The sequence below is a fragment of the Plasmodium brasilianum genome, chromosome 11, assembly GCF_023973825.1.
Source record: "Plasmodium brasilianum strain Bolivian I chromosome 11, whole genome shotgun sequence".
Lineage (NCBI taxonomy): Eukaryota > Apicomplexa > Aconoidasida > Haemosporida > Plasmodiidae > Plasmodium > Plasmodium brasilianum.
In genome coordinates this window covers 2,650,855-2,670,619 of record NC_090124.1, presented here as the reverse complement: position 1 = coordinate 2,670,619, position 19,765 = coordinate 2,650,855, and the positions used below count along the sequence as shown (strand labels likewise).

Sequence of the window (19,765 nt, the reverse complement as noted above, 5' to 3'; positions counted from 1 at the left end):
TGTTAAAGATAACCATAATAACGTAATTTTAAATTTAAGTTAATCAGTAAAAGAAATTTATAATAAGTATATTTTTGTTTAATCTTCCAATCGTTCTTTATCTCATATGTACTTATTTCAAAGGAAACATTAGAATATGTAATAATATATTTACATAATAATATAATAAACTATGTTGTTAGTTATAAGTTAAAACTCTTCTGCAATTTAATTTGATTATTCGCGTCATAAAAAGAATTATAAATAATATACAACTTTTTTTATTTTGTATACTAAATAAATATTTGTTATAAAAAAAAATTTATTTTATGATGGTTAAATGTATAAACAATCAAAAAAGTATATAATGTATTTTTAATATACTTATTAGAATATATCTATCAAAAATTAATGAAAAATAATTACAAAGCTTCATTCTTTTTTTTGTCTCATGTAATTTAATATATTATTCTATTTACATTTAGTTATTATGTTAATATTTTTTATTATAAAATTATAATATATTTTATATTTTTTCAACAATATGTTATAAATTATTTTGTTATAATTATTTCTTAATTATATTTCATAGTTCTAATAAGTAGCCAAGCATATTTTTATTAATTATTACACCAAAATATATTTTTCGTTAATTAAAATATTGTCTAAATAAAATGATTCTTCTATAAAAGTCATAATTATCCCATAAAAAAGAAATTAAATCTTTAATAACATATACTTTATTAAGATTATTCTACTGAATAATATGTATCAGAAATAAAGAAACTTTGGATTGAGTATATAAATATAATATTAAGTATTACAGTCACATTTTAATGATAAGTACTTTCCATAGAAATAGCAACAATTTAGTATATTTTATATATTATTAATACTGATTCGTACTTACAATGTGGTAAGTTTTTAAAAATTTTTAAAAAATAATTATAACACTATAAATGTCTCTACCAAAAATAAATAAAAAAAAATAAGAGAAAAAAAAAAAAATATATATATATATATATGGTATCCGTACTAACAATGATTTGGTTTACAGATCATATATTCCTGGAAAAAAGTAAGAATATAAAAAATTGTTTACATTAATATAGAAAATAATACATATATTTATATGTTTGTATTTAAAGAAAGAAATTTATTATATAGATTGATGATATTTTTACAGATTAACTTTTATATTACATGTTGATATAACTTGTATGTACTTCGTTATTGTTAATATCTTGACTTTTTGTTTATAAAGAGAATATTATTTGTTCATAAAAATATATAAATTGCTATTCATTCATATAAAAATATCGTTAGAATTTATATCCATTTATAATATATTAACATATAGTAAAAGCAGATAAGAAGCGTACAAAATAAATAGTAATGTATTCAATTATTTTGTAGGAAAAACTTAAATTCTTATGAAAATTATTAATTTATATTTTTTTATTATATAAAAATATTAATCTAAATTTGCACTAGAAATAAATAAAAAGATACCAATTTGTATTTTTATTTCAGATTATTATATTGAACAAACTGCAATATTAACTTAGAATCCATATGGATTCTTGTTTTTCCTCGGTAATATTCATTGCTTTTTATGATGCTTAATTTTATTTATAAGTAATTTATAATAAAGTAGGTGTTTATACATATCTAACTTAAAAATTATAGCTTATATAATTTTTAATAATTTCTTTGTTTTTAGTATGTTCCTATTTTCGGATATGATTTGTTGAGATTCCTTACAAAACCTGAATTTAAAAAGATTATAACACATGTACAAGAAAAAACTAATTCCTTGAAAAATGAAAAGAATAAGCAAAATTTCCGGCGTGTATGCCTAGAATTGGCTGAATATCTAATTAACAAAAAGAAAAATCCACTACATTTTGAAAAACAAGATAAGTGGGAATTAGCACTAAAGCACTGGTTACAAAATTACTTTAAAGTGCGAACTAGACATGGCATATGTCCTATGATTTTAGAGGAAGAAAATAAAAATATTTTAAATTTAATATATGAAGCAGAAGATTTCTGTTCTGAAAAAAACAGAAAAAAACCAAATTGCATTAATACTGATAAAAGTAGTAACAAGAAATGTGATAGTGCATGTTTAAGTAAAATTCAGGCTTACAATGCATGGGTTAATAATAGAAAGGTGTATTTTAAGAATAATGAAGATCTAATTAATAGAAAATGCAAAAATATAAATTCATTATTACCATTTCCAAAACGATCTTGCGACGTTCTTAATGATAAAACATTCGAAGAAATTCCTCAGTGCGAAGCCTCGGATCCACCTGTACTTAAGCAAACTGTAAAAAAAGAAGAAGAAGAATCTGCAACTGAACAAGATTTAACTAAAGCTAAAGATGAATCTTCTCAAATATGTCCAATTAATAACGAACAAAAAAATGAAGACCAGCGTCCGCCTGCATCTGAACATGAAGAACAACTTCAGAAATCATTTTCAAGTTCTCCAAACATGAAAAATAAAGATGATGTTTCAGAACCTGTACAAACTGAAACATCAAGTGTTCTAACAGAACCAAAAATTTTACCCCCAGAAATACCTGCAGAAGCTTTATCAACTACTTCAGGTACTGCAATAGCGGAGCCACCCCATTTTCAAGGGACTATTTCATCGTCTCCTGAAGATTCAGAACCTGTCTCAACTACTTTTGAACGCCATTCACTCTATAAACCTCTAGGTATTACTAATTCTTCCTATTATACTATATTTAAAACAATCAAACTAAAAAATACATATATTTAAAAAGATATTATAGGTTCAGAAGAAAATGCTCATAGCCCAAGCATATCATCTATTCTAATAAGCTTTATGATTATTATTGTATTTTCCTTTTTTATTAAAGTTAGATAAAACATAAGTATTAAAAATGTTTAAACCATTGAATTATGGCCGTAATTTATTTTAAATATATGCATTTTTTTTCTTTTTCTTAGTACGCTTTAATAGGATTATTAAAAAAAAAAAAAGTATAAAAAGGAGACAAGTAAAATTACTTCGAATACTAAAACCTTCACATTCTAACAGAAAAAAAAAAATTTTAACGCATGATCATCCAGAAAATACAATATATGATGAGGAACAAATCATAAAAAAATTAAAAATACATGAACATGATATGATAAAAAATATAACGTCGTCAAAGCAAAAAAAGGATATAATTAAAACCATTATAGAAGTACATATGGAAGTACTAGAAGAATTCAGAAATGAAGAATGGGAACACAAAAAAGGAGAATTTTTAGAGTTATGCCTAGAAATGTTCGCAGAAGAGGAATATAGAACATATCCTAATTTGAGTAATGGAGAACTGATAATGGAAAATACTAAAAGTATTAATGACATTGAAAAACAAAAAATTTTATGCAATAAATGGATAAAAGAACATAGAAATATTTCTGAAAAATTAAAAAAAACGGTATGGTTTAATTATTTGAAAAATGAATGGAAAAAAGAAAAAGCTTCCATAAAAGAAACTGAAGAATTAAAAATGAATTTTTCAATTGAAATTCAAAAAATTTCATTTTCAGAAAAAGAAAAGGATTTATGGAGAGAATGGATATCACAAAAACACATGATTATAGAACAATACATGGAACAGGAATGGTACGAAGAAATGACACAAGAATTGCTCAATACAATAGATGAGCATGTAAATGAAGAAATTATAAATAATACTTTACTACTAAATACAGAAGAATTACAGCAGAAGGTAAGTTATGATGAATTATATAAATATATAAAAAAAAAATTACTAGCGAAATTGTGCATACTAGTATTCATGATGGTATTGGAAGAATGCAAAAAAGAAGATTTTATAGAAAATGAGGAATTACATTTGGATAGTTACATAAATGACTGGAAAACAGGAGCAAATTCAGAGATAAAATCAGATGTTACAAGAGAAATAACTGATGTTAATGGTATTACTTTAGAAAATAGAGAAAATAGGCAAACTCCTTCTCATATAGGGGAGAAAAGCTTTAGACAAGAAATAGAAGACTGGGTAAGAGAAGATGATACACTGGAAAATTTCATATATAACGAGAACATAGTAGAATAATTTTATTAAATTCTGGAAAAATACATTATATAAATTTATAATTCACATCCAAAAAATAATAGAACAATATTTATGTATAATCGGATGGTGCTTATAAAACATATTTCATACACTTTGCGAAATCTAAAGGGATCATTAATAAAAGTTTATTAATTAATCAGTAACATAGAAGGGGAAAGTAGATGTGAAATGTAAAATTTTTAATACAGTTATCTTAAAAATATTCATATTATATATACTTATTTTAATTTATGTAATAATAACTATTATAATATTATATTAATACCTAACACAATATATGTATTAAAATGCTAATAAAGATATTTCTATATAAATTAATATTAATATTTTCCAAAAATATTGAGGGAAAAATTAATATTTAGAAAAATAAAAAAAAGCAAAAATAATAATTTTTAAATATTTTTATGAAATCAAAAAGAAACAAGCTATATATGAATATGTATGTAAATTAAAAGGTACTAAATTCATAATCATCAACATTTTTTTAAAACAAAAAGGAAATGAAAGAACATATAATTATTTTGTAGAAATTTTAAAAAATATTGTATATCTTTTATATTTTCTCTTTCAGTTAAACCTAAAATTTCATTAATATTATGTTATGTTAATAAAAAATATTGACTTACTTTTCTTTTACGCTTTAATGATAATTTATATATTTTGACTTTCAACTTTTTTTTTTTTGGGTTTTTGTACAGAATAATTCTTTTAATTTTTCATTTTAGTTAATAATATTACTGTATATTTTTCTTTTTAATATTATTTTCCTATTAAAACTGTATATATATATATATATATATGTATTTAAATTTATAATATAAATCAATATTAGTCTCATAGTGCGGAAGTATAAGATACATTTTGATATGTAAAAATTTTTGGTTGTTACTATATACCATAAAAATACGTATATTATAAATTTTTATTTAATTCTTTCTATTAAGAAAATAATATTACAATACCATTTTGTTTACTGTTTCGATAAACTAATTAATTCGGGAATAATTTTAATAAATAAAATAAAAAAATATATATTCTTCTTATTTATTATAATTTTCACGAGAGGGTAATAAAATCATAGTCAAAATACATATATTCATTTTTCTTAATATTATATCCTTATAATATATAAAAAAGGTATATTATTATATATTAATAATATTTTATTTAGAAAATAATTATCTTTAATTAATAATATAAACATTATCCAAATTTCATAGTTATTGAATAGAATCATTTGAATTTAGATATTATCACATTATATTACCATTAAAAAAACGAATGTTCTTTTATAGTACATTATCATAATGTATATAAGAAACTTTTCAATAAATACTCTTATGCTCTACCACATAAGATAAAGAGTATATACATATTTAATTAATATAAAGCATACATTATAAGCACAATATATATTATCGTTCTCTTTTTTTTTTTTTAAATGAAATTCGAATACATTTTTTAATTTACCTATAATCCCTTAAAACTATTGCGAGTATATTAAATGTATATTAAAAACTAATAATTGTAAAAGAATATTATCAAGCACAAACCTATAAAAACAATTATAAATTGATGTAAATGCCATTATATTAATACCTAAGTATATTCCAAAATATATTTAATATTTTTTCAAAATGTCTATTTTATTTAAAGAAACATATTTTAAAATTAAAGAAAGACACAATAATATTATAAATAAAAACATTTGATAAAATGAGAAAATAATTATATTATTTATATTAATAATAGTAATGTAATAAAAGATGAAGCATCGAATATCCATAGCAGAATAATTTTTTAAAAGTACTTATTTTAATAATTATATTAACTTCTGAATTATTCGTAAAGACAATTCACTAAATAAATATACTAATAAGAAAAAATAACTTTTCTTTTCTTTTTTTATAATTTCAAATAAGACAATTTTTGTTAAATTGAATGTAATATGGAGAGGATACATTTTTTTATAATATGAAAAAGTAATTTCATTATTTTTGTTTTCTTTTACTACTATATTTTTTTGTTCTTATAAATTATTATTGTGCTGATATATGAAAACGAATTATAAATGAATATATATTCAAAGAATTGATTCGTGGGTTATGATAATTTTTAATGTTTTTTTGTTTTATTATTAAACCGAATTTTATTTCATTTTAATCAAAATAATATAACTGTTACACTTTATTTGTCAAGTATGATAAAACATAACTATATTACCTTAAGATTTTTTTGGTATTTATAAATTGTATTTATAAGAATAATTTTATGAGCTATTTTACATTAAATATAAGAACATGAATTAACAATTATAATTAATTCTTAATAAATCTTTGCCAACAATTATCATATCACTTCCAACATAATATAATGCTGCATGTATAATAATATTTTAATTATATGGCATAGGAAAAGAAAAAAAAGAATTAATTTCAACATATTATATATTAGTATCTATTTAAATTTAATTTATTAATATATTCTTTAAATATTTAAAAAATAATAGAAATATATAGTACAATTATGAATATATGTATATTTCTATATAAAATATATTTAAGTAAATTTGTCAAAAGTCTATCATTGTTACAAGTAGTCCCAATAATAAAATAATAACTATAACTTTTCATTTAATATTAATTGCTTAGAATATATAAATTAGTAAACAACTATAAGTAATACATTCTAAAAAATCATATTATTTCATTATATATTTATAATTCCCCACTTCTACCAATAAAAAAAAAAGAAGTTTGTTAAAAAGTATTAAGTAATAAATATATTATATAATATATTTCTAATAAAACTTATTTTATATAATAAAAGTTATGATTTTTTTTTTGAGTAAAATATACATAATGTAGCATAATACATTCACTTCGTTTGATTATATACAAAAATAAACATTTTTATTTTCAACATAATATCAACGAAGTAACTTAGTCGTCACGTCTACCTTTAATTATTTTAGAATTTAACAAGGTAAAAATAGAACATAGGTATTTTTCATTTAAAATATCAATTGTAATATAGAATAATTTAAATTACATTAATTTTTATATTATATATTTATTTTGATACAATTCATACACAGTTAATATCAATCTGCTTTTAATATACAAATATATATATTAAGCAATGATATTTATCTATTCTGAAACAATAATTTATAGTACAAAGTGAAAATCATTAAAACATTTAAATATACAAAAAAGATAAAAACTTAATTTATTAATCTTCGTACAAAAATGATACCTTATACACATGTGTATTTATAAAATTATATAATTAATAAATAATACTATAAAGCATATAACAGTGTAGATATTACATATAATACATTCTATTAATAATTAATTTATGTTAAAGTTCAAATTACTTATTGTTCATTTAACTCCATCATCAACTTAATTTTTTGATATTTTTCATTATTACTTAAGATCTTAAAAATAGCTATTATAATCAAAACTGCTAACATAATGAACGTTACTAAAAATAATAATATATAAGCATCTCTTTCACTACTTAAACCTAGCGTATTTTTAAGAAAAGTTAAAATATCCTTTCCTATGCCACTATCCTCGGAAACCCCAAATGCACTCGATACCGGTAATCCTATTCCCAATAGAAAAAAAACAAGAAATATGGAAATTCCAAATTTATAACTTCTAAATTTTATTTTTTTTAAAGATATATCACCAATTCTCTTCTTTTTTTCTAGAAAAGTATCATAATCTATTTTTTTTACCCATTTCTTTTGAAAATGGAAATGTTTTCCATCAAACATTCCATTATTATAATCTATAACTTCTGTGTAATATTGTGCTTTATTTAATAAACATTTATGTGATTGATTATTTTTTTTATTAGTTCCTCCTTCATTATTAGATATGATTTTTTGTCCAATGACTTCATTATTGGGAACCTTTCCTTTTAACCATAGATTATTTGAATCCTTATCTTCTTTATGTTTTGATAGTAATCTATAATTTCTTGTATATGCTTCCCTATCATAGATACACATTCCATCCAAGGATTTGTTAAATATATACTAAAAACTCAAAGTAAATATATATGTTTAATAAGAATAAATAAACTAATTGTAAAATATTATTTTAATAAAGGTAAAACAGGAAAAATATAAATAATAATAAATATACTTATTTGATGTCTTTATACCACATAATTATTAAAATTACATATCCATGAGAGAATGGCAAACATGCCAATTCTAATAGATATGTTTAGCTTAATTTTGTTTTCCATTCTAAAGTTCTTTAACACTATAATATATTAATGAAAAAATTAACCATAATAGTATGTACTTCCAATAACAAACAGTTCTATACTTACTTGAAAATTTTATTTTTACTCTTCTATTATAAATACATAAAAAAAAGTACAAAAATATAATTGATTATACCATATATAAAAAATAAAATTATATTAAAAATATATTATCTAAAATATAACATAATATTATTTAAAAATAAACGTAAGTTTCATAAAAATAAATTAATTAGAACTAACTCAAAAATATTTTAATATATATTTAATTTAAGATAGTGTATTTATTAGTAATATATTTTATTAATTATTTTTAAAGTAAACATAGAAATAGTTATGTTAATTCTTATTTTATGTAAATATTGAGTTTGTCTACAATAGAGAATGTAGGGAACATATGAATAATATATTCCTATATATATTAACATAAAAATTACTAATTTTAGGGATGTTATCCCAATAATAATTCTGAATTCGTAAACATTGTATTCATGAAAAACTAGTTATATTTTATAAAACATTAATTATTATAATAATATAATAACTTAAATAATAATTTATTGAAACAGCAATTGTATTATGATGATTATAATACATGCATTACTTTCTCATTAAAAAAAATATTTTATTATGTATAATCCTTTTAAATTATGAACATATACGATACCAACTAATCATTTAATAAATATCGCCTATAAAAGCAAATATGTATATATTTTTTATATATGTACCATTATTTTTAAAAATTACAATTATTAATTTAGTTTAATTTATTCCGTTAATTATAAATGAAAAATCATTATATTCAACTATATTATTTTATAATTTTTTTTTTTAATATATATATATTTATATAATATACAAATGCAGTAAAAAAGTATAAGAAAAAAAAGCCGCTGTAGTTAAAATTTTTATATAAATATTACAAGCAATTATATTAATTAAAGAATATTTCAAATTAAATACATGTACAAATATGTATTGTATGTATAGTGTATAAATTTCCCATAAAAAATAAGAAAGTACAATATAATTTACTAAAATGCATGTTTTGTTAATTTTGCTTTTGTTATTTTTAGGATTTTCATGTTATGTTTTAGATATTCCTTTATGAGTTAGTAATGTTATGAATATAATTCAGAGTAGAACCTTAATAAGTCAATATAAACAGAATAACAAATAATATTTTATTAAATAAACTATTAACAACAATAAATTTTATACCCCATTATATATTTTTTTATGTGTAATTCTAACAGTGATAATTATTAAAATACTATACTCATAAAAAATATTTGTAATAATCTGAAATATTAAGTTAAATTATTGTTCTCATTAAAAAATATTATTTCTACAAGGTAACATTAAAAAAAAGTGAAAATATCACAAACGTTAAAATCATTGCATTCATATAGTTTTAAATTATTTATACATTTATCTTAATATATATGAAGGCTCCTTTTCATCTACCCTTAATTGTTACAATGATTTGAACATTTTATATTTTAAGTGGAAGATAATATTTCTATATAAAACATAATGCAACCTATTTTAAAAACCAATAATAACTAATATATATATTATGAAATTAATTACGAGAAATGAACTCACTATATATTATAATCCATTAAACAATAAATTATAAATATACCTTTTCTGTGTTGGTAATATTTCTGATTTCTAAATAATTTTTTAGCCTTATCATTTAAAAATAATCCATATTTTTCTAAATTATATATGATTTTGTTTATTTAATAATTAATATGCAAATATGTTAATATCCTTATAAAATATTTATTTCTGTCCTCATTAAAAATTTATACCACAACTGAATTATAATATTACAAAAGTATATTCTCATAAATCTCTTAATGTATATTCTATTGTCTGTACCTTCAATAACATTTTTTTCAATTCGTTATTTTAATTTAATTATTTATACTAATTATTGCATTTTTAGTAGATAACGTATTGAAAACTATAATTACATAGAGAAGTTCTTTTTTTTTCTTCAGTATTATTATCTAAAATGTATTGAAATTATTTTTACATTTACCTAGTATATTTTACTACTTTTTTTTTCTTATTTTGGAACAGTAAATAATTCTTTAATATTTTTAGTATAAAATTATTACATTTATTTCATTAAATTAAACTTTAGATATTGTAAAAAATATAAAATATATATTCTCTATATGTAAAGTATTAATATAGTATATATTTATTTAATGTTTATCACATAAAAATGTCACTTTAATTCACAAGAATAACAAAATAATAAATTGGATAACTGTCCATTTAATTCTGAATACATAGAATTATTGAGTTATTGAACTATTATATGTGTCCTAAATTTAATAATAATATTTTGTTATTTATTTTTAATTTGTTTTTTTTATCATTCAAAAAAAAAATAAACTTTTGAAAGTGTTTTACAATGAAATTGTTCCATAACGTATTTCTCATAAAACTTATTCTGTGTAATAAATATAATGTTTTCTTTTATGAAATATATATATTTACATTAATACAACAAAATATATTTGCGTAAAGTCATTGAAAACAAAATAGGATATATAATAATTTAATTTAAATCTTCTCAAACATTTTCTAAATAAAGTCTACAAATAATCATTTTAAACTAGAAAATGATAAAAAAATATAAATATGTATTGTTCATATTTAAAATAAAAATTAACACATGGTATCAATAAAATTATATAAATATCCATAATATATATTAATTATAACGCACAAAAACATATTTATCCTAGAAATATATTAAAATATACATATATAAACATTAAGACAAAATAGTGAATAAATCTCATACGATACCTTAAACTATAAATTGAAAGATATTAAAACATACAAAATTATAAACAAAAAATACGAATATACTTTTATACTGCTGCGTATGAATTAAACCAGTTATATTAACATAAATCTATAAAATTTAGTAAGTTATAGGTATATATATTGTGAATACCATTTAAAATATCAAATGTGTTAGTTCATATGGATGGTTTCATTACAGTAATGAAAAATTGCTTATTATTCATTTTACCTTTTCCTGAATTTAATTTTTTCATATTTTTTAACTTTTTTATGATAATAAACAAGTCCTGATATAAGAATTATACTTAATATAAAGATAGGTACAAAATATATAAGAAATCCCAAAAATCCTGAAACACAGTAATTCCTCACTTCTTTTGTACGTGAGTTTTCTAACAAAACTTGTGTAAACTCTTTTAAAGGTGATTTCTCCAACCACATATACAAAATTGCTAGAGCCGGAGAAGTGTCACTTTTAAAGATCTTTTCAAGATCTCGAACATTTGTAAGATATGAATATCCTTTAAGATCACCAACACCTACGGCAGGTGAAATAAGAACTATTACTTTAAGCAAACCATGTGTAAGCCCACATCCACAAAAATTATCTAATATGAATGATATCGCTAACACAAAAAGCAGTAATATTGGTAAGGCTATTCGTAATCCGCATTTTTTAATCATTATTTTTTTGTAAATCTTATCGCTAATTGTTTTGTTGTTTTTGAGAAAATCTGCGTAATCAAGTTCTTTGAAGATTTTTTTTTCTAAATGGGAATATTTTTTCGTTTCAAATATACAAGATTTATTTTTCATATCTTTTTTATGTTTTCTTTTATTTCCTTGTGATCTCCCATTTAATTGTTTAGTTTTTCCCGAGGAATATTTTTCATTATTAAATATATCATTTATATTGTTTACTCGATTTGATATCTCTTTTTTTAAATACACAATACTTGAATCCTTATCTTGCTTATATATTGCCAGTAAACGGTAATTTTTTGCGTATAACCTTCTATGTTGGTTGTAGCATTCAACCAAAGGTTTACCTTGCCTACTCTGAAAAAATAGAAAAAAATTATTATTTAATCAAATGAATAAATTCTCAGTAAAACAAAACACTAACAATAGTAAAACACCAAAAGATAAATAATACATATATACTTAAAAGTCATTATCATAACCATATAAATGTAAAAATGACATATCCAAGTTAAAATTATAAAGGTAGAAATTTTAATATATAAGAATGACTTAAATTTTTGTTCCATAATATAAGTATTTAATACGCTAATAAACGCAGAAATGATATAATTAGCAACAATATAATATAATTTTAATGGTATAGAACTCTATTATTATTTATTTAATTTTTTTTTTTTTTGATAAAATTATAAAAAATATTGTATAATTACAATTTCTTTTACAATGAAAAAGGGAAATATAACTTCAAAAATATAATCTAAAATTGTTATGATAATATTATTTATAAGAACGTAACATTACAAAATATACAATAAATATAATTCATCAATAAATATTCAAAATATATAAATTATTTATTAAATACAGTAAATTAATTAAATAATTATTTTTTTAATTTACAAAATAAAATAAAAAATTATATATATGTTTTCATAATATGTCTAAGTATGGAATATATAGAAAATATAGAATGTAGAGAACATACATAATACGTTATTCTGTATATTAAGTAAAGTATAACTCATTTAATTGATGTATCCTTATTAATTTGTATATCTTTTTATTTTATATATCAAGGAAAAACTGGTTATTCCCAAAATATAACTAATAATTTTAGCAATACAATAATATATAAAGAAAACAATATTTATTACAACCTCTTCCTTTATTCTCTTTGTCTTATATTTCTTAATTATTTTATAAATATACGCTTTATACTATGATTTATAATGTATTTATAACATCAAACTTATAGTATATGAACTACTGAAAAACTACATATTTGGAAGGTATATAAAAACTGATAATTTACTTCTTTAATATAAATATTGTAGATTATATTATTTAATTAGATATTGTTTATAACATTATATCTAAAAGAAATGTTTATAAATTCATCGACTTTTTTTATATTACCTTTTTCTTTTTTAATATTATATATATATTTATAAGAAATATAATAAAAAATTATTAAATAGTTATAAAGAAATTTTTTACATAGTGTATTACATAAGAACATCATAGGTAATATAATTTAGTCATTTAATTAATTCGATAGCAAAGTCAATATATTTTTTTTTATCAATATATATTTCACATATAATTAATTTTTTAAAAAAGTTCTTATCTCAAAAAATTACATAACATAAAAAGTAATCGTATAAATTTTTAAAACTCTAATATAAATATAATGTTTCAACAATTCTTAAATCGATAATTTTCTATTAATAATTTATACTTTAAAAAAGGATTATATATTTATGTATTCATAATTTCATACTTGCACAAAAAAAAATATCTAATGAAAAAAAACTTTATATCAAATAAATTATGAAACATATATTTCACATAATAGTTTTTTTATAAATATGACTTGTTATATTTACTTTTAAATAAATAATACATATAAACATGAGAACAGATATGGTTTTGATTTTAACATATGAAGAACAACGTAATATAATGAAAATAAAACTAATATATAAAATACGTTTTTAAAAGTTCATTCAAGTGATCACTTAGAACAATAAAAAAATAAAAATTATATAATTTTTAAAAATATAAATTAATTCACTCGGTTAGAGAGGTTATATTAACTCTAATTTTATAAATTAATTTAAACGATCACATACTTATCACAATGTAAATACACATGATACATATTGTACGTATAATTTTTTCTTATAAAGCAAATATCTATATTATGAATATTGAGAAATATCAATTTTACTTTTATATTCTTAGAAAAATATATATTTATATACAATTCATAAGAGTATTAAATTACCCCCAAAAATGATTCATTATTATAATAGAGCTAATGTATAAACATGAAAAAGGTTAAAACTATTTAATATATTTTTTTCTACTTTTATGTATCCATATATATTTATATAATATTCAGTGCTCATAAGAAGAATTTATAATTATGAAACAATTGTTCTTGCTAAAAATATAATTTCGTTAAGTATAAAGAAAAGCTCCATTCGGTTCATGAAGAATATTATTTATAAAAACAATATATGAAATGTAAATATGATCTAACTAATTTTATCAAACACTAGAGATATATTTTAAAAAATATACCAGTGCATAAATAGTCATAAAACTACAAAATAAAGTGACTAAGTACATTGTAGTTGTACCTCTATAGTTAGAGTAAAATATACTTCTTCGTAATTTATTTCTTAACAAACAATAAATTTGCTAAAGGATTAAAAAATAAAGAAAGTAACAAAAATATTATAAACAAAAATATTCCTACAAGGTAAGTAATAAAAAGATATTCATACAAGCTAAATATTGTATACTTTTTTTCTGAGTAGTACTGGTATATTTCCGACATTAATATATAGAACTAAAACCTCTATATAATTATTTTTCAAAAAAAAAAAATATATTTATCACCTCAAATGACTAACATATAATAAACACTCATTTCTTGATTAATTTATTTTTCGTAAAATTTGAATTATGTTTGACATTACAATAATCTTTTCATCAATAAGTCGATTCAATATAATCACTTTCATTTTCAGAATCATCTTATCCAATTTTAAATAATATATCTTTAATTATATATTATTTGTTCTTTCTCATTTTCTGATAATAATATATTGGTTGTTGAATTTAAGGTTCCATCTTCACAGTTCTAGTTAACAAAATATTTATCTAGGATACGATTAATGAAAAAAATATATTTTTATTATTTATAATATTATAAATGTACATATAATGGAAATTTTCTTATAATACATTTAATTGCAGATATCAAAAATTATAAGTTAAATTCTCAGCTATGTTATCATTAGGCCATGCAATATAAATTAGAACATCTCTAAATAAAAAATATAATTCTGATTTTTTACTATAATAAAAGATTACATTTTTTCTTTCATATTAGTATTGTTTAATTTTACAATATTTTTAATTAAGAAAAATAATAACTGTTTATCTACAAGATAGTGATATAAATATATATGTATTTGCATTGTCCTTTTATACTTAAAAACGCATAAAGATATATAAATAGAATATACATATAAAGTATAAAAAATCATATATAATTTTAAATATATTTTTTTAAATATTTTCAACAAATTTATATAAAAAGCAATAAAAAAAAAAATAATTTTTTGTAAATCCAATAATATTCCTAAACGTTCCAAAAAAAAAAAGAATATATATATATATATATTAACATTCGAACAGAACAATTCTAAATTTTTATAATCAATAATTTCCATAATAAAATTAAAATAAAATGACTTCTTTAGTTCATAGGGATTTTATTTCAGAATTAGTATAAATATAATATATGCTGTGAAAATTGGTGCATTAGCTTATACAATGTATATAGTTATTAATTTGTTGCTTATCATCCAAAAAATGATCTTTCGGCTATATATAGTTTATACCCTCTAAAAATTACGTTATAATTAAAAAATATAAATATTTGTACTACATACAACAGTATTGATAGGAATGAAAGAAAAATAAAATAAAAAAACACAAATTTTTTATATGACAGATGTTTTATTAAAATGTGACATTAACCTACGACATGAAAAAAATTTATACAGTAAAAATATAAAATTTATATTCTAGGATTAAATTAACGTACAAACGATTTTATTTTAAAACGTATTATCCAATTTAACAGTTTTATATAATTGTACCATCTTATTTTAATTGACATATTATTGTTTTTATATAATATAAAATAATGCATTCTTTTTATTATTTCTAAAGTGAAATTTATGAAAATTTAAGAATTAACAAATAATGTAATATATATATACTAAAAAAAAAATTTTATATAAGATCCTGATATACGCATTAATATCAATTCCATCGGAACCGGGCATCGACAGTTTTACTATATACTTATCTAAAATATAGATAATAAAATAAATACAATTTAATAATATATGTAAAAAATTTAATATATCCAAATATTTCAATAAAAAAAAACTTTTATTAAGGAATCAAAAAAAAAAAAACATTGCTTAAAACTTTTTAAATAAATATGCTATTATATAACATATAAAAATTACTATATGTTTTATATACACATTAAAATATAGCTATTTTTATTAAATCATGTGTAACTATAACTTTTTTAGAAATATTCTAATAAGAATAAAAACAATTATATAATCTTGGAATATCTTTTAAATAAAAACCTTTGAATCTTCATATACTATGCCTGTTTTTCTATTTTACATAACTCATTTTTTTGCATTCTACTTTTTCTTTCTTCCTTAGGTTATAACAAAATTTAAGAAATTTGTTTCATAGATATCGTACAACTTCTCCTGATTATTTTTCAAATATATTTTGAATTTGTCTTTATTAATATATAGTATGTATTATTTTACCACTTGATAGCATTCGTCTATGTTATTATCACTATCTAAGGAATTTATGTATGCATCATTTTCTCTTATCCATTCTTTCAATTCTTCTCTGAAATAGTCTTCTCCCTCATAAGCATAATTTTTATTATTTTTTATATTCCCTAAAACATCTCCGCTAATATCAGTTAAATTTTCCTCAATTTCTGGTTTAATATCTAAGTTTTTTCCTGTTATACATTCATTTATAGAATTATCGAAATGTGATTCCATATTTTCTATATACTCCTCATTTTTACATTCCTCTAGTACCATCATAAATACTAGTATACACAGTTTTTCTAATAATTTTGTTTTAAAGTATTTATATAATACTTCATAATTTTCTTTTTTTTCCAATTCTTCTTTATTCATAAATAATATATCATCCTTTCTTCCTTCATTTTCATATGTATTTATCATATTATATATTTGCTCTCTCAATTTTTCAAACAAGTCCTCTTCCAAATATTTTTCTACAATACTACCATTCCTTGATACCCAACGTCTCCATATATCTTTTTTTCTTTCTAAAAATGGATCTTTTTCATTTTCATTTGAAAGATATTTTCTTAATTTTTCACTATTTTTTATGTAGGATCTTTCTTCTTTCCAATCATTTTTCAGATTATTAAACCAATCCTTTTTTCTCAATTTTTCCAAAAATATTTTATTCCTTTCCATCCATTTATTCCATAGACTTCTTTGTTTTTCAGTTTCATTGGTACTTTTAATATTATCCATTACTACTTCATCATCTTTTAAGTTAGTGTAGGTTCTTTTTTCTTTTTTTGTTAATACTTCTTGGCATATTGCTAAAAATTCTCCTTTGTTATATTCCCATTCTTTATTTCTGCATTCTTCCAGTATTTCCATATGTACTTCTATAATAGTTATGGATCTGTCCTTTTTTCCGTATGATACATTTTCATTTTTGTTCATATTATGTTCTTGTATTTTTATTTTTTTAATGATTTCTTCGTCTTCATTTATTGGGTGTTCCAAATGATTATGTCTTAAAAATTTACTTCTGTTATAATAGGAAGGTACTAATATTCTCAGAAATTTAACTTCTCTTCTTTTTATTTTTTTCTTTTTTTTAAACATACCTATTAAAACATACTACAATTTAATAGAAATATATTTATAAAATAAAATATTACATTAATTACAAGTTTATGTTATTTTTAATATTTTAGTTTTATTTTACTTTAATAAAAAAGGAAAATACTATAATAACTAGAAAGCTTGTTAAAATATACGATATGTGGGCGTTATATTGATTTCCTTCTATATCTTCAATATCTTTTAAAATTTATATATTATTTAGTACAAATATTTCAAAAATATAATAATAAGTAAAATAAGTGATACCTGGTCTTTTAGAGGGTGTAATAAAAACAGAACTTGAATCAGGTTTTACTGCTTCATCAGATGGTATAGTAGTTATATGACCAGTACTTCCTCCTAATCCAAGAGTTATTGGACGTTGTTCTACAGGATCAGTTTCAGTCATTGAAGTAGGTTGTTCTGAATATTTAGGAAACTTTGAATTTTCAGCTTCTGGAATTGGGGAATCTACAGCTGATCCAGGTAATTCTCCTGCACTTATAGTATCAGATGTTTGAAGTGATGATGCCCCTGAAGTTGAAGCTTCTTCTTGTAGTGTACTTTGATTTTCAGACGCATTTCCTCTTACTCTTAAGGATATGCCTTCTTCTTTTCCTTCTTCTTTTCCTTCTCCTCTTATCTCTTTTCCATCTTCTTCTTCAAGTGGAACTGAAACTGAAGGTAAAGTTTCAGAAAATTCACTATATATCTCAGGATTCAGCAAGTTACTAATTGGTATTGAAAATTTCAATTTCCTTTGTACAGATGAGGAATTTTTTTGAATGAGTTGTCTTTTTTTCTCAAAATAATTTTTCCTGTCATTAATCCAAATATTATATTCGTTAAATATTTGCATACATCTCTGATCATTATTACAACTATATGTATTATTTTCGATGAGGAATGGTTTTAATCGCCTGAGGTCTCTAATTTTTTTTTCATGAAAATCTTTTACTTCATAACTTAATTCCAAAAGATTTCTCTCATTCTTCTCTATAATCATAGGGCATTCCCCATGTGTAGTTAGATCTTTATAATGAATTTGATACCAATTCTTTAGTGCCACGTCCCATTTAGATTGATCAAAATATGCGGGTGCGTGGCTTCTCCCAATGATATAATCAGCCAGATCTAAGCAATTTTTTCTAAATTTTCTTTTATTTTTCTCAACTCTTAAGGAAGAAGTTATTTTTTTAATATGTTTTCCTATGCTTGTAAATTTGGGATTTAAAATATATTGCACTGACGAAGAACCAAATCCATGCAAACCCTAGATTCAAAAAAATTATTAGGAATTATTTAAGCCTTAATTTTTAATTAACTTATCTTTTGTTGCTATCACAAACATAAAATTTGTGTATAAATTTAGAAATATTAAAAAACATTAAATTCTACCCAATCCATGATGAAACTACATTATTACTATAGGTAATTCTAAATAACTATCTGAACTAACAATAAAATTATATAACATTTTATTTATAGTTAGAGTAATATTAAATTCCAATATATTAATTAAATGAAATTCTAAAATTATGAACATTAAAGGAATTTATGCGAGAACTATAAAAAAATTTAACATATTATTATTTATTTTATATTCTTCTTATCCTTTTTATATTAAAAACATATGCCACAAGAAGGAATATATTCTAATCCTAATATGATATTAAACAAATATAAGTATATATTTTTATGTAAAATATATACATCTTTTATAAAGAAAAAACCCAATAGCTAATAATAAAAAATTACATCAGAAGTAACATTAATAAGAAATACATCATTTATACATAAAATTAACAATAATATACG

General features: G+C 20.3%; 4 protein-coding genes across 4 annotated transcripts; 1 reads left to right on the top strand and 3 right to left on the bottom strand.

The window, feature by feature from the left end:
• Positions 1-1,554: 1,554 nt before the first annotated feature.
• MKS88_004000 (uncharacterized protein) lies at positions 1,555-4,091 on the top strand (the record flags this gene model as incomplete). The annotated part of the gene is made up of 3 exons (XM_067217140.1): positions 1,555-1,575; positions 1,703-2,708; positions 2,965-4,091. The coding sequence occupies 3 exons, from the start codon at positions 1,555-1,557 to the stop codon at positions 4,089-4,091; spliced, it is 2,154 nt and encodes a 717-aa protein (XP_067072805.1).
• Positions 4,092-7,494: 3,403 nt separating this feature from the next.
• MKS88_003999 (uncharacterized protein) lies at positions 7,495-8,381 on the bottom strand (the record flags this gene model as incomplete). The annotated part of the gene is made up of 2 exons (XM_067217139.1): positions 7,495-8,166; positions 8,295-8,381. 2 exons carry the CDS (start codon positions 8,379-8,381, stop codon positions 7,495-7,497), a joined length of 759 nt encoding a protein of 252 aa, XP_067072804.1.
• Positions 8,382-11,465: 3,084 nt separating this feature from the next.
• On the bottom strand, positions 11,466-12,511 carry MKS88_003998 (uncharacterized protein; the record flags this gene model as incomplete). Its single annotated transcript, XM_067217138.1, has 2 exons — positions 11,466-12,299; positions 12,425-12,511. The coding sequence occupies 2 exons, from the start codon at positions 12,509-12,511 to the stop codon at positions 11,466-11,468; spliced, it is 921 nt and encodes a 306-aa protein (XP_067072803.1).
• A 4,305-nt stretch (positions 12,512-16,816) lies between these two features.
• On the bottom strand, positions 16,817-19,493 carry MKS88_003997 (STP1 protein; the record flags this gene model as incomplete). The annotated part of the gene is made up of 3 exons (XM_067217137.1): positions 16,817-17,949; positions 18,215-19,220; positions 19,374-19,493. The coding sequence occupies 3 exons, from the start codon at positions 19,491-19,493 to the stop codon at positions 16,817-16,819; spliced, it is 2,259 nt and encodes a 752-aa protein (XP_067072802.1).
• Positions 19,494-19,765: the final 272 nt, after the last annotated feature.